The sequence below is a fragment of the Crinia signifera genome, chromosome 3 (assembly GCF_055691185.1).
Source record: "Crinia signifera chromosome 3, ASM5569118v1, whole genome shotgun sequence".
In the NCBI taxonomy this organism is placed as follows: Eukaryota; Metazoa; Chordata; class Amphibia; order Anura; family Myobatrachidae; genus Crinia; species Crinia signifera.
In genome coordinates this window covers 229,517,741-229,540,054 of record NC_139219.1, presented here as the reverse complement: position 1 = coordinate 229,540,054, position 22,314 = coordinate 229,517,741, and the positions used below count along the sequence as shown (strand labels likewise).

The following is a 22,314-nucleotide window of genomic DNA, read 5'->3' as shown; positions in this document are numbered from 1 at the left end:
GGTTGATACATTGTAACATCTGTTTTTTGTCTGTCCCCTTCAGTGTCTGGCACATTAACATCCTCTTGCATGTATTGTCGGTACTTGGATTCTGCTGTCCACTTGCTATGCCCCACCTGGATAGTCCGTTTGTATAGCATTGGCCATAGTTTGAATTGCTGTAAGAATTTTGTTCCAGGATCCAAAGAAAATCTAATACTGGGACCCAATTACTGGGAAATTAACTGTGTGTTGTCAAAATTGGCTATTTTTTTTTCTGTTGTGTTATTTATATTTTATTGTAGATTACAATAATCTGATGCTCATATTCCACCACTATCTGTTTATAAGCATGCACAATAGCAGTTTGCACAGTCTGATTGGAATTGGATTTAAGATGTTCTTTGCCAAATGCCGAGTGGCTATAATTGTTTTTAAGTGACAATAAATGTAAACAATGATAGTGTGGCTGGCCGCTGTGTGTAAACTCTGCTCAGTCTGGCTTCCCTTGGTTAATTCATTTCCTATAAAAGATTTCTCATTTTACCTACAGCATCGCTTACTAAAAGCACTTGGTTCTGTTTTCACAATGCAAATGTTTAGCATATAATCTAACTCCCCAATTTTACATGCATTTATTTATTTTTATTTTACAGAAGCTATTCATTAAGACACAATCAGAAGGAGCTTAGTGAAAATGTAAACCCAAAAGGAACAATAAATGTACTTCCAATCCTGTCTGATTGCACTGCAGCCTAGGGAAGGTATGCAATGTGGGATCACGGCTGTCGATCCCCGCCGACAGCCATGATCCTGGCCCGTTTGTGGTCAGATCGACTGCATAACGACAGACGGGATTCAATGTCCCGCCTGCCGATGGGTGCAAAGAGGGCGTGGCCGCGAAAATGGCCGTGGATTGTCGATCTGCGGCCCGGATCACGACACTCCACGGCCGTTATCGGCCCGACAGCTTCTAAATGACAGCATTGAATAGGGAGCTGACGCTATTTCCTACGTCGGAAATAGCGGCAACAGATTGCATACCCCCCCTAGATCTTTATCATTTACAATGGCACATGGCATCATAAGTTTATTAACTATTGAATGAGATGGAGCAGCGGCACGCAGTGTTGCCAACTCTGAAATGAAAAACAAGGCCAAACCAATTGTAAAAAGTGAAAAATGTAGCCCAACTTACATTTGTGTGTATATTAACAATATTGATTGATTATACAAATTTGTTCTCAAAATGGGTAAAACCATGTGCACTGCAATGAGAGGGTTAAATTTGGGTGGGGTGTGTTGAAATCTAAATTGCAGTGCACAAATAATGCAGCCAGTATTTACCCTGCACAGAAACAAAATAACTCACCCAAATCTAACTCTCTATACAGGTTACATCTGCCCCACCTGCAGTGCACATGGTTTTGTCCATTTTGGGAACAAATTTGTACTGTGATCAGATCTGAATAAGGGCCACTGTTCACTACTTTGTGCAATGAACATCAAAACGAAGATACCAGAAAAATTCCACCCCCCCACAACAAAACAAACAAACAAAAAACACAACACCAACATTATGAATATATAACTTGGCAGAACAGATCAATGCAAATAAGTACATAATGGTTTCCATGCATTTGCAAAAAATGTCCCAAGTCCCCGACCAGGCTGCATTAAACATGTTCACAATTCCTAATTCCATAATCAAAAATGGTCAGGATTGGCAAATTGGGCATTTTTAACATGTATAAATTCCCTTATGGATCGCTGTCTGCTGATCGGTGGATTGGGGCCACTCATGTATGAATTCAATAACTGTGTCGACCAACGTGTCCCATATTCAGTCCTCATTATCTGAATATGAGGGGTGTGCAATGTTTTTTTTATACACAATGCATAGGTATAGTAGACAATTTGACTGTCTTGTTGTGCATGGTAATCGCTGACTAGAGTGCTTGTGAAATGACAAGGCACAGAACTGTATATAAGCAGCACTGCACCCAGCACTGTATTCAGCAGGTTCACTCACTCAATTTACAAACTCGCTATGCAGCTCAACAGAGGCCAATAAAGGACCATAATCTTCTACGACTAAAACAGTTCAACAGGCTGAAAGCGGATTTGGGGAAGATGCAATGTCCCGAACCACTGTGTTTGAATCGTTAGCAGTGGAGACCTTCATACAGCATGTAGAAGACAGGCCTGCTTTGTACCTGTCCACCTATTGGTTTGAGTGCATGCAACCTTGCATACACTCCTATGTCGAATACATTGAAAAAAATGTAATGTTTGCTTAGTTTGTAAACAGAATACTTTTTGTGCATCTAGAAACTTCTTGCACACAGCGGCTGTGCGCATATATGCTAATACTGCAGAACGCATATTGTGTTAACAGATGCCTCCTGCAAGCTTCTGTGATTGGAGGATGCAGCAGTGTAATACTCAGCATAACATTGGCCATCTGAGTAACCCTCATGACCGATGCCTTCACTCTGCAAAGGTTTTTAGGTTGCCTATGAAAGCCTGGACACTTCTTTTAAGCCTACACAAATAATGACCAGGCTGAAGTAGTAGATTACCATTTTATTCATCCGAAAGTTGCCATCATTTCTTTACATGTTGTTAACATTGTAAATAGGAGGCCTGCATACAACCTCACTAAATATATAACATTATCCAGACAAATACATTAACCAAGAGTCTGCCACCTCTATGGTGAAGAGACCTTTTACCCAGTAAGGTCTCTGGTCTAAGACAGTGGTGTCAAACTCCTGGCCCTCCAGCTGTTGTGGAATTACACATCCCAGCATGCCCTGCCACAGATTTTATTTAATGGATTGATAAAACTATGGCATGCTGGGACATTTAGTTCCGCAACAGCTGGAGGGCCATGAGTTTGACACCACTGGTCTAAGATATTCTCCAGATGTTTTGCTAGCCACATATGATGTAACAGGCCATACCCCTTCCATATTACACACATTGCTTTTTGTCCTAATATCTCAGACTAGGGATTATTGTTAGAACAGGTTTTTCTTCTAGTGACTAGCCGGCACACTAATGATGCAAGTGCACAGTATGTCCTAGATATGCACGAAGATATTTCCCCCAGATAGTCACTACATTCTAAACAAGATTTAGCCCCTACACAGAAGTATTTATCACAGTTCGGAAATGTTCTTGGAATTTCTGTATTTTGTAGTCTATGATGACGAGCTTCAATGTTATTAGAACCCTTCAGCACCAGGATGCATTGTGACATTGTTTCCCAGCAAATAGTGGAACAGGAGAAGCTCTCTGCATCCAAACACAAGCTAAGGGAGCCTTAACAAGCAGGTGCTGCAACCCCCAGCAACTGCCATTTCACAGCCCTTCACAAACAATGTATTGTCTAAAATAGATGCATTGTATACACTTTCCCTGAAAAGACAAGTGTAGTAACAAGTTAAATAATGGTAATTCCCACCCACTAGAGCAAAATAAGTCCCACATGATTGCTGATAAAAATAATACAAGGTTTGGCCCCATGGTAAGAGGAGTAGGTTTCCTGGACAATGCCATTACTCTCACAACAGGATTGAACATGTGCAATTTGGCATCTGGATTATAAATATTAAAAATCTGACCAAAGTTAGCACAGTAAAGGGCTATATGATCTTTGGTTCCAGACTGCAGCAGTTCAGTCTCTCAAATCTATGCATCCAGGTGCTTGTTAAGTCTCCGTACTTTCTCTTTCTTGTTTCTGTTGCCATGCTTTTTCCATGGTTTCCCTGCCAGTGTCTCTGTGCTGGTGGTAGATAATGGCAAAGGGCCACTGCCAGGCTTGTATCCCATTACAGACTGAACACCTTTGGTCATAGCACGAACATTCGCCTGCAAAATTGAGAAGTGTCTTATTATACAAATATTAGTAAGTATGTTGGAAATTAAGCTTTAACACATTTTCTGATCAGATGACCTATAATTGGAATGATTACCCAAAAAACTGTCTGAAACAAACTAGTTCTCTTTCCAATTGTTAACATTTCTAAACTCTAAATTTTTTAGCTGAGAACGCATTGCTCATCAAGATATCCTCCAATTTTAAAATAATCAAACAACACACCACAGAGGTAAATTTAAGAATCAGTGATAAGGTAGGAGAAGAAAGCCAGAGAAGTGGCCCATGGCAACCAATCAGCTGCTCTGTATAATTTTATATTATGCAAATTAAAGATGTTACATCAGTGCTGATTGGTTGCCACTTCTCCTCTGGGTCACTTCTCCCGTATCACTGCTTCATACATCTACCCCACATTAACAATGTATTAACAATGTATATGCAGATGTCTTTCACCTAATTTTCTTCATCAACCATCTTTCCCTGTAATTCCTTTGCCCGTGCAGGCTAAATGTGATCTTAAACTACACATACCATTTTATCCAAATGAATATGTTAAAAACTAACTATATTCCAACAGCTGACAAAGCATTTACTAAAAGCTACTTAAAAAAAAAAAAAAGAATAAAACCACCACAATTTGCACACTCTACCTGATGAAAAAAGGTTTTGTCCACTACATTTTCAATGTGTTTAATTTTCTTGCTGCCATGGGCGCTTGGCTCTGCCCTGCCATGTGTTCCTTTCCTTTCCTTGTACACCAAGTGTTGAGGTTGGAAGTCTGAAGGATCTACTCCAGGAGGAGGGTGACAATACAGGAGCTTACCCTAACAAATGAAGAGAACCCACTGTTAGGAACATATTCCATGCTGTTAGGAAAGAGATTATACTCTCTTTCATTCAAAGTGTGAAGACAGTTGAATAACCTACATTGACATAGTCCTTCAATATGTACCGTGCAGACCGTGGCTGATCAGGCTGCCCATGCGCAGTCATAAACCCTCTCATGTCTGTAACAATGGGTACAATCAGATTTAGTGGTAATATTAACATATTTCATGTGCAAAACTTTCCTCGTTTATGACATTTGGACACAAAAACCCTAAACATTTAATAGGTGTCATTGTTCCCACATTAATATACATTGTGTATGTCAGAGGTATTCAAATACATTGGATTACAATTAGAATGACATCTCTGGCACGTACACAATGGGGGTTGAACCAATGTTCAGCAGAGCGCAGCCTATGCAACGTCATGAAATAATACAGCATTTTTTATAGGTATTGAGGGACACCTAAAAGACCTTTAAAATGTTGGTTTAAAGACTTGGAACAGAACAGATTTACGTACATATCAAGTTTTTATTTCACGTCTTAGTAACTAGTTTAGAACTCTTAGATCAATCATAAGACACTGGCAGGTGCAGGGAGATCGCTGCAATTACTCCAAAAGGAGGGTAGTTCTGCCTCTAGTATGCTCTGTATTTCTGCAGTTTAAGGTTGTCAGCAATATGCAATTATACCAAGCCCCTAAATATAAGAAGGTACCCATGGGAGGGGTCAAGGTCCCTGTATTTTTTTACTTTAGGGATGCAATTTTAAATAAAAGGGTGTTACTACTTTATAGTGCATAGTGTGTGAGATTATATATATATATATATATATATATATATATATATATATATATATATATATATATATATATATATATATATATATATATATATATAATTTTTTTTTTTTGCACACAGGTTAGAACACAATTACTACAGACATGACTTACATCCATAAGCAGATAACAGCTCTTCAGAGGTAGGTGAACGCTCCTGATCCTCATCTTCCCTGGGTCTAATGATATTGATCCCATAGATGGCCTCTAGGACATAGCGCGGAATACACTGCGCAATGTAAGTCAGTTAAGAAATACACACAATACGCATGAAGTCTTTTATTATAAAATGACTTAAGAGACCACCATACATTATATGTATAAGAAGATAAGCATGCCATATATGACCGGGATTACTCAGCCTCTAGTTGTCATGGGAAATGGGGCTGTTTTCCTCTGAGGCTGAATACAATAAAATATAATTTTACAGAGTTTTAATACAAATTATAGTGACTTCTCTAATGGACCATTAACCTATTTGATATCATGGCAATCATTTACAGCTTGAAGGATATGAGAGAGATTGGTGGGATGTGGTCCCTCATCTGATCAATGGGTAAGATGCCGCAGCATATCATCTCTGCTTTGGTGGAGACAAAGGACGGCATCACAAGTCCAGGGCAGTCACAGAGGCAGAGACCGGGCTCCACATACAGAGTCTGCAAAAGAGGGGATTGGATAAGTGGTGAAGGCTAACATTTTATTATTTATACCTTTTAGTTACGTGGGCCGTACACAGGGAAAAACAAAAAAAGTCAATATTGTCTATATTGTTGACGATATATCACCCAGTGTGTATCCAGCTTAAGAAAGCAGAACGTCAACATTTGTCCCTCCTTATTTTGTGTACAAGAGAGTACATGTGACCGAAGGATTCTTTCAAGTACCTGAAAGTGCTTTGTGTGTCCAGGAGTGGCTGAAACAGAGACCTTCTTGTTCCCTAGGATTGTGTTGATTGTTGAACTCTTTCCAACATTAGGATAACCAACCTACGAAGAGGTGGGGGATTAGTGCTATGTAAATTTACAGCTTAAACATCTTATTTTGGCAATTTTCATAAACTTAATGGAAATCTCCCACCTTTAGTGAGGTTACACTTCACAGCCTGGGCTATTCAATTCCAGTCCTTTATTCACCTGAGACCCATTTTACCAGCTGTTCTATTAACATGACAATAGAAGTTAAACATAAAACCCATAATAAATGTATGAACCCATGCGGTAATAGGGTCAGGGCAACTGGCTAGTTATCGTGGATTTCTTATTGAGCTTGCTCAGGCTTGAAAACAAATCCTATTAACTGCAGTCTGAGGCAGCCTTTGTGGCTAATTGAATAGCCCGGTGGATCAATGCTTTATTTCTATAATCCCCCCCCCCCAAAAAGAAAGGGAGGTTGGTTAAATAAACACATCTGACCCTCCTGTAAGAATAGAACACCTGAAACACAAACTCACCAGTCCCACAGTGATCTGTTCCTCTTTAATCCTCTTCCCTGTGTGTATGGATTTGAAGATTTCCAGCAGCTCATCACTTTGCACTATGTGACTATGATTGCAAATTGCTTTGTGTTGAGGCTTTTTAAATTCATTGTCTGATAAAACCCTTTCTTCCTCACAATCTGCGTCCTCAGAACACGTCTGCCAACCTTCATCATCCTCACAGTCCTCATACTCATCACTTGAGTCGCTGTACTCCCTGCGGTCTGATGCCATCTCTGTTTCACTTGCTTCCTCTTCATCTTCACTGTCTTCCTCATCAGAAGATGTTCTGTCATCCTGTATAGCGTCCTCCAGCTCCTCACTCTGCTAAAACAAGGTCATTTTGTTAAGCAGCAAGAAATGGCAAATACCTAATAATACCTAATTGCAGAAAATAAATGTGGACCATACATCTAACAGCCCAAGTTCCCCATCCTGCCTATGCGAGATCCATGGAGCTGATGCAAAGTTACATGCAATAACAGATAAATGCAAGGTTGATAAGGAGAGATAAACATCCAGCCAGTCACATCCTACCATTGGATTCATAGCGGTCAATCTCAGTGTGAATTGGTGCAAGTGATGAATCTGACAACAGATTAATCTCAGCACATGTGCAGCCCTGTATAGCCCACAGTTCTATTTACACTCTCTCACTAAACTTGGAATTCATGTGAATGCCCTATTATCAGCCTATTATGTCCCTTGAGATATAAGTGGAGATCCCACAGAGAGGTGTATGGCTTTAAATCACCTATAGATGTGTGCGCTCCACTCTGGGGCATATAAAGTGCTAAAACAATGCCACCAAAAAAAAAATATATATATATATTGGTATCTGACACCAATCACCAAGTGACAAAAACAGACAAACTTGGATACTTCCCAGGCAGCATTATCCCGCAGACAGGAAAAACTAACACTAAGGGCTGTTTCACACAGTACGGTTCCTGCCGCACGGTGAAATCCCGTACGGCCAGGGAGCCGTGCCGCACTCAGCAGTTGTGAATGGACACTATTGTGTCCATTCACACGGGACGGCCACGGCCCGGCCGCACGGCTGCAGCCGGATCCCCCCACTGGAAGGGACGGCTGCCGGGCTGTGGCCATCCCTGCCATTATAAAATTCTGAGTGCGGCGCGGCTCCCTGACCGTACGGGATTTCACCGTGCGGCAGGAACCGTACTGTGTGAAACAGCCCTAAGGGGGTATTCAATTAGTCCTGTTTTTTCAGCTATGCAATAATAAAAAAAAAAAAAACAGAACCATTTCGACCCTATTTTATTTGAATGTTGCTTTTACCTTTTTTGGGGGACAAAATAGTATGGGTGAAAATGGACTAAAAAAGTCCAACATCCTTGTATCGGTTGATAATTCACCAATCCATGCATTTTCAACAATTGAATAACCCCCATAGCAACAAAGATTTTTGTTTGGGTTGTCCAAACGCTTAGAAAACACTTACAGTTCTTTGTATGGTTAATATATATATATTTTTTGTAACCTTTTTTTATTCTGCTATTATTAGAAGGCATTAAATGTTCAGAAAACACAATCACTTTGTAGCACCACACTGTCAAAGTGATGACCTCATTACATGTTGGCAAAATAAGTTACCGCTGTATATTAGACCATAGGAAACTGTTGCACAAAAGTCAACTTGCAGATAAACGATTCATGGTCTGCTCTACAACCAAGTGGCTGAATTTGGCTTGAGTAGTTTAGTGGGGTCACTGGATCCTAAGTGCTTTTTCTGCCGAGTGAGAATCTATAAAACAGCTACCTCTGAAAGGCTTACTGTCTGCATTAGGCTTACTGTCTGCATTAATGACTATTTTTTAATTCACATCATGGCAATGTCTGTCACATGCAACACTGTGCTGCAATGAACAAGCTGTTTGTCCAAGTCTATGCCACCCCCATTTCAACAAATGAGCAGGTGATGAAGTGGATTTACAGAGACATGCTCAGATCTTAGTTAGACGCACCTTAAAAAGAGGCCCCCTGGAAAGCAGCTGCAGGGCATAAAGACACAAATCAAGCTTATTTGACCAAACAATCACACAATAAATGTAAAAGTTGCACAATTCTAAACCTCAGTTCAGGATTTTCACTGTATAATTTGAAAACCGGTGAGCTTCCTTTTCAGGAACGCCAGGGAAAAGGGAGGGGAAAGGAAGGAGGTCACAGGACTAGAACTCGTGAGGTCAAGCAATAGCAGGGATTTATTTATGATGTGTCAGGTTCTAAAACCCTAAGCTTTATACACTGAGTTTAGAGGGGGGGGTTCAATTGATTGTGGAAAATGTTACCGAAAAAATAAATAAATACATGTGGCCAAATACATAAGATTAACGGTACTTATATATATATATGTTAGTTGGGCGCCCACTAAGCTATTAGCTTAGTTTTCCGCAGCCGCTCGCCACACTATATAAAAATCAACTCCATGCCGACATGGATAGTGGGGGTATGAGCGTACTAACTATAGTGGGCGCCCAACTAACATAAGTACCAGATTAACATTAAAACACAAACAGAACAGAACACAAAAAAAGACCTGAACCATCCTAATGATTCCTAACACCCTCCAACATGGCCCATTCCATTAGGTACAAAATGCTCTGTTCCTGGACTTCCCTGCCAGTAGCAGTTACAGAGGTGGGGCTGCAGCACAGTCCAATATTATCTCCCTTTTTTACATATACTTAAGGTATAACATAACTGACAATGCTAACAATGTCCTTCATTAGTTTTTTTTTACTATAAATCAAGTTTATTAGATGGCCATGACGGACGTCCACTGCGAGTATAGACATCAGCCCGGTAACTAACAATGGATTCGCCTTCCTCTTGATTACTGCAGCCAAAAATATACCTTTCATAAATCACATTTTTTGCAGGCTTAAAGTATGCTTCCAATGCATGCAGGATTGACTTTACATCTGTTTGCTTCACTGCAGTAAGATTCAGGTTGTGCTTATAAACGGGATGCAGTTGAAATCCCGGCGTTCAAAATCCCGACGCCGGAATCCAGACACTTTCTCCCTCCGTGGGTGTCCACGACACCCATAGATGGAGAATAAATAAGTGTGCCGAACGTAGAGAGGCACTGAGCCTGCATCCACGTCCCCCCTTGTCGGGATTTCGGCGGTCTGGATTTTGAATGCCGGGATTCCGACCGCCGGGATTTCGTATGTATTCCCTTATAAACATGGCGACACTCACTGCCCACCACTCTCCTTAGTGTGGCTGCTTGCACCTGAGCTGATTTATCAGTAAGGGCTGTGGCTAAAGTAAAGTCCACAAACTCTGCTCTAAAGTTCTCCCAATTAGTGCACAAATTGCTATTAATCTGCATCCCATCAGGTGGAGGAATGTTGTTAGTAGATGCCATGCTGGTGAGCTTCCAAAGTATTCAATGCTTCCGATTCACCGTTTTTTCCCCGTCGAATTGGGCTGTTCTCACTCCTTGCAGTGAATCTTTTTCACTGAAAATGTGATTCACCCTATTCAATGTTCACTGTTCGCCGAAAGCAAACAGTGAATGCCCGCCAGTTCTCCGTTTCATGCTCGCTGCAATTTGCTGGTGTATTTCAATGGGGTTTTCACTGGGATTCGCAGAGTGTATTCAATGTTAGGATGGAGAACTGCTTACGCCCTGATTTTTGCCATGATTCGCTGTTTTGCATTCGACATCTTTTTAAAGGTGAACTGGAAAGTGATCTTTTAAAATAAAGGGTTTTTTTTTGTGTCAAAAAAAATCTGATTTTTTTTTTCTTTTCAGTGAAGGGGCATGCTATTTTTATTCACGTGCTTGAAGCACATTAATATATATTTGATTAAAATTTTATTTTTTACACATTCGCCAGCAGGGGGCCGGGAGCCTCTCATTAGATAGTCATATATTCACTTCACTCTGGTCCCGGCTTGTTACGTGCAGGACCAGAGAAGCTGCTCCCTCCCTACCCCTGTCCCGTGCCAGCATTCCCAGGTGAGGGGGCCACAAATTCTGGGGCAGGCAGGGAGGCTTACATCTACCTGCCTGCCTCCGTCCCCTGGCTGCCTGCGGCATTCGCCGCATTGGTTAAAATTCGCCAGCAGGGGCAGCGAGCCCCTGCTGCTTTGAATAGGGTGACAGGGAGGGCTGGCAGCGAATGCTGCAGCCCTCCTGAACACTGCGAATGTGCAGCGAATCCTAAACAGGATTCACTGCACATGGAGAATAAAAACATTGAATACTCCCAAATGATGATTCAATCCCCGGGATATCTATGCAATCCTTATCCTAGTCCTGTTTCTACAGGTTCTCATACACCTGAGCTGCTGCACCACCAATAATCAGCATCATTTGTGGGCTCAGAAACTTCTGACACCATGTTTCAGATGTAATAAATGAGGACAGACACTGCATGCTAGTTTCAAGTAGCCATGTTGTACAAGAACAGCAGTAACATGTAGCCACACCCCCAACTCCCATGGCAACTCTAGCGGTAGCCAAATACATATGATTAACATTACACAAACACAGCTATGGTTATTCAGAAAATAAGCAGTCATTTAAAAGGCAGCTCTCATATCTGGGAAAGCCCATCTCAAACATTTATGTATAAAACTAATCAAATATTAAAACAAGTAAACAAACACAGAATCAAAGCAATTACATTAATAAATCTCTCTGCTGTCAGCATACATAGTACAACACTACTCCTAGGAGTCCACCATATCGACAACTGAACAAAACGGAAATACAGTATTTAAGAAACATTCATACATTTCCCATTCATCTTTATTTGTGCCCTGCATAGTTAAAAAAAAAAAAAAGTTTTTGTTACTAGAGTTAAAGCGTAAAAAAAATTATTAACAAATTAAAAAAGCCGTAGTATTTATGTTCATGACTACAGCTACAGGTTTGCTGCCTTAAGCTATTCAGTTATTATGCGGGTTTCTGCACAGTAAACCTGTAGTTACTGCGTGTTAATGTATGGATTATCCTGTGAATCAAAACCCGGAGGGGCCCGCAGCTCTTAAGTAGTAAGGAAAAATCTGCATTAAATGCACCTTGTGGGGCTAATGCATGAGCATGTGGCACTTAATTGAATAGCTCAAGGATAATTGAATCTGTCCCTCTAGTTAAAAATATTTCTGCCTTACCAAATAGATATTACATACCTTGGCATTGTCGGAAAGTCTTTGTGCCTCTACCAGCGCCGACCAGAACACAACTTTTACACCTTCCTTCTCAAAATATGTTGCCCAGCTTTGTCGCTGCTCTGCGGTTAACAAGTCCGCTTTGTTTATTAAGATAATATTTTCTTTCTCAATATTTATTTCTTTTACATAGCTCTCCTTTAAAAGACAGAAAACACATACAAGGGTAATCAGCACAGGTTCCTAATGTGTCCTAACATTATCGTATTGCGACTAACATTTACAGCAAAAATTGTTATCAGAATTGGCCAGGACATGGCGCACCAAGAGGGGCTGCTTGACGCGTCAACAGCAATGATATATGAAGACAAATCTGTACACCCGTAGTAATAAACCAATTAAATACAAATGATACAAAGCATAATGAAATTGGATTATTAATATGATAGTAGAGAGAAAAAAAACGGAAGCTTTTAGCTCTATTTCTCAGTGGGTGTATTTATACTCTCAGGATAATCTCTTGCTACTATTAGCAGTGACTCATAATACATAGAGGAGATAATTAAACGAGAGATCTACAAGATGATGCATATTAAAAAGCTTCTATTACAATCCTTACACATGATAAGCTTATTTTGGGGCATTTCATTTATTTGTTCAACATACAATATAGACCCATGTTCCCCAAAAACCTAATCAGAGTTTACGAGCGTGCGTTCCGTGCTTAACAAGCACGGATCACATTGCATTGCATGTGCATGCGTTTTGTACTGTGCGATGAGGTGCAGCGAGAGCGCGCACCTCAAAGCACAGAACGCACAGCCCGCATCGCAGCGTGTATGGGCTGCTTTAGGTATGTTCTCTAGCTGAATGTACCAGAGTAGTGTTTCTGGCTGCAGATTGGCCCATTTTTAGAACACGCATCATTTATGGCAAGTTGCTGACATGTCTCTAACAGCCCTTTACTTTGTAGGAAAAAATTGCAATCTTACCAAATCCTGGCACCTGAACAGAAGAGGGTTTCTGGCATCCACGATCTGCACCACTATATCACTGTTAATAAAGAAAGCCGTTAGGACTTTGCTCCAAGAATACGTACTCACCAATGCAATTTCCTTGTGGTAAAGGAGGGGTACTTGTTTAGTTTCACGGCGGCAGCGTCTCAGTCCGCTTGCGGGGCTCGCTTCACTCGCCCACGCTATATAAAATCAACTCCATGCCAACATGGATAGTGGGGGTATGAATTAATTCACGTTGGCATGGACTTTATTTTAGATAGTTTTCCGAGCGCCGAACCCGGAAGTAGTGGGCAGCCATGCTGCCGCCGTGAAACTAAACAAGTACCAAAGGAGGTAATAAAGAGACACAGTGCTAAGGGCCCAATTCGGTATGTATCGCTAATCAGAGTATTCACAGTGGCTTGAAAGTATACAGCCTCTGTCCAGACAAAAAGAGCCAAATGCAAACTTGCAAGTGAATTGCGAATGGATCGCTAATCACCATCTACTCACAAAGGTTCCCACTTTTGATACAATTTTGATTCCTTTGTTAATTTCAGGGATAGTAGATCTCCTGTCATAGTAAAGGATCTCTACCTATTTTTGCTTAACTTCTGATAGGGAAGGGGACGATTTACTAGTCCAGTGAATATGGATTACATTTTTCTGGGCAATAGTAAGAACATCAATCAATAGGTGAAACCTACGTTTTTTACTCTGGATTCCAATTTATTTTAAATTCCTACAAAGACAATCCAGCGGATAAGACAGGGATGGGGAACCTTTGGCCCTTACGTTGCTGTTGAACTACACATCCCAGCATGCCTTGCAACAGTTTTAGCATTGCCAAATAGCAAACCTGTAGCAGGGCATGCTAGGATGTGTAGTTCAACAACAGCTGGAGGGTCAAAATGTTCCCCGTTCCTGGGTTAAGGGATTCATATTATGGAGAACATAAGATTGATGAAAAGGACCACTTTATACCTGATTTTCCTCAATTTCCTACATTTCCAAATACAATGGATGCATGTGGCAAGTAGAATTTTACATTTTACACAATCACCCGTTCCTGAATTAGATATGTATTTGTGTTGGGCTGGGAAAATATAAGCCTTGCGTATCATTCTTATATGAACTTCTTGCAAATAGGGGGAATGTAAATAATCAAGATTGGAGTCATATTGAGACAATAAGTCTGGCAACAATATTATAGAAGGAATATCAGTTTTCCGTTTCTCAAATGTCAACTCCCAAGCCTTTGTGGAGTGATAACACAGTAATGGGACATAAACATGCTCATCTTATATGGAATGCATGTTTGCACATTTAATAGGAAACATTGATATCTAGTTCCGTTACTGCTAGAATGTTGTAACAGGTTATGCGGTCATTAGGTTGACACTATTAAAATCAACATGCATTGGGTCGACCACTGTAGGTCAACACCTGAAATAGGTCGACAGGCTCTGAAGGACGCCAAAAGCATTAGGTTGACAGACAAAAAGTCGACATGAGTTTCACTTTTTCTTTTTTAGCCGACAGGTGGTATTTCAAGTGCTAGTGTGGTGGGAGAATAAAAGTGTGCAGAGCGTAGGGAAGCACCGTACCCGAAGCTTGGCGAGTGCATCGAGCCATGCAAGGTGACGATGTCCATTTAGACTGTTTTGACATTAGGGACAAAAAAAAAAAGTGCGAAAAACTCAAGTCGACCTTCCCATTGTCCGCCTAATGCTTGTGTCTACCTTACCCATGTCGACCAATTAGCCAATCCCCAACAGAATGAAAGCTAAAAAAAAATTAAGATGAGAGCTATATTCCCCACTAGGGGCAGGAATTTTCTTAATAAAAACCCCAAAAAACGACTTTTTACTAATAATGAGAACACCCATTATTTAGCGAAGTATTGTATTTTTATTGCAACTTGCACTAACAGCTGGATAGTCATTTAGATGCATTTTAAAAATAATAATTACCTCCTTTCAATGACTCTCCACAGTTGACGCCAGAAATCTAGATTGCGTTCAAACGGTGTGAGAATCAGCTTCTTTTCTTCTTCAAGCCTTTAAAAAGGCAAAAAATAGAACATAGCTCTGATTAAGGACAACTAAAATAACTACAACCAAATGTATACAGCATTATATAACCACATACTTAGCAAGCTGGCGTCTCCATGCCAAAAAGTTCTCTCTCTCAGATTGCTTCAGAACGTCTGCGCTGGTATTTTTATCCCAGTATGGCCTGTAATCATCAAATCAGAACAGAAATACATGGTCTAGTTTATTCTTGGAACCTGCATTATCAGCTGAAAAAGTTGCATTCTCTATATACCATAGTAATAACAAGCTTTGAGTTTGCCTGCTTTCATACAAAAACAAAACCAAGTCTAGCACCTACAGACTCACCTTCTGGGAATACATAAAAACTGCTTATTCTCCTCCTGAAGTTTCTGAATTCTGTTGGACTCCTCCAATGTCAGCAAGCCTGTTCTGGCTTCCGCTGGGACAAACTTAATATTGAGCTTCTCTACAAGCAGAGGGGGGGAGAAGGCATCATAAGATTTGATCACTAACATACAGTATGTGGCTGTATAGATAATCATAGCAAAGAAATTTGCACATTTACAGCACTGCTTGATACCCACAGAATTCCCCCCCCCATTCTTTATTAAGGAAGGGGGTGGGGTTTACAATCAGGGATTTCGACTGTCGGTACATCCCAAACGATCCAGTAAATCAAACAGTCGGAATTTAACGTTCTGGGTGTCGAAAAATCCATGGATCAGCGAAAACTGATGCGGATTGTCGAAAAAACAGCCATGACAAAACAGATTTGACTTTAAAAGAAGTCATATTTCACACCTTCCAATGTGGTCGTTAATGGAAGCATTGAATAGGTGAGTGCCTATATGCCCCTGTCTGGCAATTTCGGCACAGACTGAATAACTACTGAACTAGTTCTGAGCTACACTGGATAAAGTACAGAAGTCCTGAACATTTTTCTTTTGTTCAACAAAAGCAGTATGGAATGTGTAGCTTGTTCAAGTAAAATCAATTTATAGGGTTTGCTTCTAGCTTCTTAGCAGGGCCGGCGCCACCACTAGGCAAATCTAGGCATTTGCCAAGGGCGCCAGCCACTGGAGGGCGGCACTTCGACCCTCGCCTCTCGCATGGAGGCTGCAGGGGTGTCCGTGCCGGCTACCTGCGGCACTGTGTGATCTGGCTGCGGGGTCCCTGCAGTGATGCGCGCTATCCGGCAGCCAGGCGGCGCGGGAAGCGCTGCTGGGTTTGAAAACATTCCGCATGCTGATTGGCTGAGATTCAGCCAATCAGCGTGCGGCAAGTTTTCAAACCTATCAGCGCTTCCCGCGCCACCTGGCTGCCGGATTGCGAACATCACTGCAGATACCCCGACGCCAGATCACACAGTGCCGCAGGTCCCCCCCCCCCCCGTAGGCACCGGGGTGCGCCACCCCCCCTCGCCTGGGGCGCTCCGGTGCCTTGCACCGGCCCTGCTTCTTAGTTTTTCTGATTTTCTATTCTCGATCAGAGAAGCCTACTTACAGTAATCACATTAATTTTCATGGGCTAAGGTGCCCAATTCTAAAACTAGATGGTGTGCAGTAAATTTCCAGATGTGTAAGTCCTTAGGTTCAGTAGAATCTGTCTGGTTGTGAACTATAATCTGACTAAAAACTGACTCTTGTAAAATGACAAGGCACAGAACCATATATAAGCAGCACTGCACATCGAAGTCAGCATGTTCCCTTCCTTCACAAACCTTGTCATGGGACTTTCCAGAGGCCATTGGAGAGCCATGATCTTCTACAAATACAAGAGTGATCTGTAACAGTTTTGACCGACAGCAAGTTGCTTTTGTGGTTTAAGCAAACCAGTTTGTGAGCATGGTGCAGAATGTCAGCACCTGGAACATTAGGAGCACTGCACCCATCCTATGTCCCTTTCTAATGAGGACAACATTATCGTAGCACAGTTAAAAAAGGATACAGGCATCTCATCGGGATCCATCTGCTTATTATTCCTTAAAAACATTGCCCTGGGCAAGGTTTCTGCACGTTGGGTGTCCCATCAGCTGACTATAGAGCATAAGGAGGCTCTGCTTACATGCTGGCCAGGTTTGATGTGGTCCATCTAGGACATGGGTCTTCAACCTATGGCCCTCCAGATGTTGTGAAACTACATGTCCCAGCATGCATTGCCACATTTTTTCCTATAAGAGCAGGCCAAAACTGTCAGGGCATGCTGGGACATGTAGTTTCACAACATCTGGAGGGCCACAGGTTGAAGACATGTGATCTAGGAGATCATCAATGGGGATGAATCCTAGATCTACAGTTTCAACCCCAAACAGTCGCGCAGTAGACCCCAGTTGGAGCTGCACTGCCACAGAAGTTCCGGCATCAGCATAGAGTGGATGTTTCTGTGGCCAAGAATGGTCATTTAGCTATGGTACCACACAGGCAGAAGCACAGTCCCTAGGAGCTGGTTTCCCAAAACAGCTGGAAGCAATTTCTAGAGGATATCCAAGAATTCACATTTGTGGTGCCCTTGTCCATAAGGGACAATGCACATGCCAACAATTGGTAGATTTAAGGCATCTGCTGTACAGTCCAGACCTGGCTGTTTGCAACTTCTTTGTGATCTTACAAGATGCATGGGAGTGGAATTCGTTTTGAGCCACCGGAAGCTGCAGTGGAGACCTTCATCCAACATGAAGACCTGTTTCAGACCAGTACAGCTGTTTCACCAAAGTCTGGTTCCTATATCAGTGCTGAAATAGTAACACAAGGTGTTGGGCAATGACACGGATCACTGATGCAATCTGGAACTTTAAGAATGGCGCTGCTAACAAGCCAATCACTACTTGCACTGCCATTTTTGAACAGGGAAATGCCTCAGTTATGCAGATATGCATGTTTCCAAAGTCTGCAGTAATGGCTGCTGGGGAATGGACCCAGCCTCTGTCCAGTAACACATCATTAAAGACAGTCTCATGATCCCTCCAAATAAGACACTGCTACAATGCTGATAGTGTGCAGAGCTGCCAGGACTGGAGAATGCCCAGCTCCTGTCTCAGCAGCCTACACACTGCACAATTATAAGCATGTTTTAAAAAACAGCAGATCCAACATGTGCCCAATGTCAGACAGATTGGTAGGGAGTCGGATCTCCCAAAGATTTGACACGTGTGTACCCAACTTAAGCTATGTAGTTACAGCACTGCTATGATCTACAAACACTTCTCTATCTGCACTGGATAGATACTATTGAGGAAGCCATGTGTGGCAACTTTACCAAAGTTAAATCAATTTATTACCCTTTTTAATTTTTCATCTATTAATTTATCGGTATTTCTATTATTGTAATTTCATCTTAATTAAAAGGGGCCTAATGTGTGTAAAGAAAGTCACCACCAGACTGAACCACTGATCAGATAATACCATGGATTTTTTTTTTTGTGCAACTAACTTTTTTAAATACATATTTTACAATTAACCTTTTAATTACTACACTAACAGGTCTTGGTTTGAACCTACAATCACTACACTTTATTCTATTTTAAGTACATCCCTTTTAACTAATTTTATATTTCCATTCATTTATATAAAATGTCTTATTTTTATACACATCTCACAAACGCGCATCTATCAACAATTTTACCAACGTGCCAAAATAGCTGCACATTACCTTTGTTATAACACAGTAAGACAAGTTTTCCCAAACTTCATCATTCCAGTCCAGGTTTTGAAGATATGCATACATTACCACAGGTAACTTAATCAGAAACCATATTGATCGCTCAATCATAGATTGCCTTAAAACCTGTGCTGTAATGGTAGAGTTTGGGAAAGACTGCCTTTGACCAAATACATCACATACTGTAGGCCTACTGTATAACACTGTGCAGATAATGAGTCACACGGCCTTTTCCCATGGAGGAAAGAGGAAGAGCATTTGGTGCAAACAGCAAACCATTCTTTCAATGGTGTTGCACATACTTTTTGGCACTACATGGTCTCCCTGCATTTTGTGGAAAAGTCACACGATGATAAAGTAGTTTCCTCCAGGAATAGAATAAAATCAAGTTTGGTCTTGTATTCTCCTTGATTCCCTGATAATGTTTTCTCACAGACACAGGTCTTCTTTAAAAATCGTTTGAGCTGTGTGTATAGCAGTGTTGCATAAAGAGGAGAAGAACACAGCTTTTTGCCAACAGAAAATAAAGCAGAGTAATAAAACAGTAAATAGCCAGGTGCCACAGACATGGGCGGGGTATTCAATCCTCTACGCCATTTCCAATAAGGGAAATAGCGGCGACCGCCTATTCAAGGGGGCTGGCTGATGTCTCCTTGGCTGAATCTAATCTAAGCAAACTGTTGTTCATGAAGCAGGTGTTGCCCTGCATGTGGAGGCTGGACTCCCTGTAAGAAAGTTAGGAGGCCGGGTGGCACAGCTCATCCTCAGGTGTTGCCTTAGCAACAGTGGCTGGACACCCAGGGGAAGGGGAAGGGGGGGGGGGGGGGGGAGAGAGAGGAAGTGACATAAGCTGAGCTGTGTGAGCTGCTGAAGCTGAAGGGCGGGCAGGCATATGTATGGGAGTGCGCGCTATGTAACTACACAATGCTGCACTGTAAACAGTGACGTCTACGGAGGCGGGGCTGACCTGGACACAGTGAGTGGACTGGGCAAGCGCTGCATGTCTGCCGTTGCAGGCCAGCGGTGCTGCTGTTTTTTCTTTCCGTGAGAGCTGAAGGTTGGCGGCAGGCAAGTAATGCAGTCCTGACCGCCGCCAGCCGGTAACCGTCTGCTGCGTCGGAAATCGGAATACATTTTGCATGAAATCGTGAGGGGGAGGCGGTCATTAGGAAGTGCCTGGGCACACCTGGCACCCGCCGTGCGCATGCCTATGATCCTTCGATGCAAGTGATCCCAGGATTTTGACTAAAATCCTGTCTGGTTAGGAAGTTAGAAAAAAAAGTTTATTTGATCACTTTACATGTTTACAGACTTCTTCTGAGGAAACCGACACACACTTTAACGTCGGAGAAACATGTAAAGGACTACTCCCAGTGACCTGTGTAAACCGTGGACATTGTCACCTTGCTATACCTTCATGTACAGGACCGTCATTGCTGGTTTCTGGACTACTGCAACCTGAGATGCGAGATTCCCACTGATGATCGGCCGGCTCCAGTCGTACCTGGAAACAAGCCAAGGACTGCATGCGGCCGTAAGTCTGCTCCCTTACGAATGTCAGCCCCCAGCCGAGTGAGCGCTGACGGCTCGCTGAGGTAGTAATTGAATACTAGCTACTGTCAGCTTATGTGAGCAGCAGCCGCATCTGACCTATATGCCGGCTTTATTATCCATGTCGGTTATTCAGACTGGACTGAGTAACTAAAAAGTAAAAGACCCAAAAGTACAATTTGACATCTCTTTCTTTCAGTTGTGGCTATATTGGAAATATATATATATATATATATATATATATATATATATATATATATATATATATATATATATATATATATATACCCCCATCAGATAGCATGTTGAGCCTTTTTTTTTACTGCTGCCTTGTGCTGTGAGTAGCAATGATGGCGCCGCTGATGGCTGCCTAGGTACTGTGCCGCTAGCCAAAATGTGTGCCCTGTGTCTCCACTGTTGTGTTCTGTATCTGTGCTGGTGTTTTTACCATCTACCTAGCTGGCTGTTGCAGTCACTGTGGCGCTACTAAATGGCTGCCTGGGTGCTGTACAGCTCGGGAAATTTGTTACCCAGGTCTGTGTCCCTCATCAGGATACATCTAGTGCATATCTGTACTGTTTTACTGTCTACTTATTTGGCTGTTGCAATCACCAAGTGGCACCACTGAATGGCTGACTGAATGCTGTGCAACTCGGTGGATTTATGTTCCCAATGCCGTGTCCCTCATCAGGATACATCTAACATATCTGTATGTGTGATATATAACTGTACTATCAGTTTACTTGTTTCCACCCTGGCTGTTGCATAGCAATCTAATTCCTAGTATACGCATGTATACCTGGCCAAATAAAGCTGATTCTGATCTACAAATCTCCATATCTGTAGAACATTTACACTTTAAAGGGCTTCTATTCATATTATGGGGACATAAACTGTCTTACCAGCAATAAACTCCGTTCCTGCTAACTCTGCAGTGGCAAGAAAGTCATCTATAGAGCTTTGTTCTGTCACTGACTGGAGGTTCAGCCGGCCCCAGTCATAGCCATCATTTAGTTCACTTGTGTGGCGCTGCAAAGGAAAACAGATTAAATTAAAATCAGTACAAATTATATGGAGGACACCCTGTACTAGCAGTGCTTACATAGAGCTCTTACAGCAGCTCAGACACTATAGACATGCTTTATGCATCATCAGAATAATAATAATAAACAGCTGTCAGGCTGTGTAGCCGGTAGAAGGGCATGCGCTGCGTAGAGCTAAGCCAGCTGCCGTGGAACTACAAGTCTCACTATAGCTAGCAGTGAATGCTGGGTCTTGTAGTCCAGTAGGCGGTAGAGCACCGCAGGCTAGCTACCAGCTGACAGATACAGATGAGCGAAGGAGACAGTCACCCAGGAGTCTTTGCCTTGCAGCCCCCGCTGGCCCTGAGCCCTCTCCCGGATAAGGGCTCTCCCTAGCCCGCACGTCGCTTTCTTCTTTCCCATTACAGTAATACAGTCACATGTAAAGTGCACCGGAAGCAGCACACGGAACACGATCACAGCTACACAGGAAGCTGTCCTGGTGTTACAGCAAATCCCATCCCCGACACCAGCAGCAAAGAGAAAGGAAAAAGCCAGGGGCAGGGCAAAGGCTGCCGGGTTTGAGACTAGATCCCCTTCAGTTGTGATTACAGGATGTGATGTTCAGTGAGGGCGGAAGTTGTTAGATGCCCTCACAAGTCACAACGTTTTTTATTTTATCTGTAATTCACGTAGCCGTAGGCGTAGCTTATTTTGTTTTATTTTTTTTAGCTGCATTGTACCCTCAGGGCGGTTTCACACACTCCGGCTCCTGCCGGATGGCGAAAACCCCGTACGGCCAGGAAGCCGTGCAGGCTGCAGCACACACTAGTTTATCATGGAGGGGATGGCCACAGCCCGGCAGCCG

The 22,314-nt window shown here is 42.2% G+C and overlaps 1 protein-coding gene across 1 annotated transcript; it reads right to left on the bottom strand.

Annotated features, from left to right (window-relative positions):
* Positions 1-2,550: 2,550 nt before the first annotated feature.
* On the bottom strand, positions 2,551-22,053 carry LSG1 (large 60S subunit nuclear export GTPase 1). Its single transcript, XM_083177570.1, has 14 exons — positions 21,777-22,053; positions 21,327-21,453; positions 15,562-15,682; positions 15,311-15,397; positions 15,133-15,219; positions 13,154-13,214; positions 12,183-12,359; positions 6,987-7,337; positions 6,421-6,522; positions 6,049-6,192; positions 5,648-5,771; positions 4,793-4,872; positions 4,516-4,689; positions 2,551-3,855 (listed from the first exon to the last, which is right to left on the bottom strand). Exons 1-14 carry the CDS (start codon positions 21,867-21,869, stop codon positions 3,676-3,678), a joined length of 1,908 nt encoding a protein of 635 aa, XP_083033696.1. The 5' UTR covers positions 21,870-22,053; the 3' UTR covers positions 2,551-3,675.
* Between the last annotated feature and the right edge of the window lie 261 nt (positions 22,054-22,314).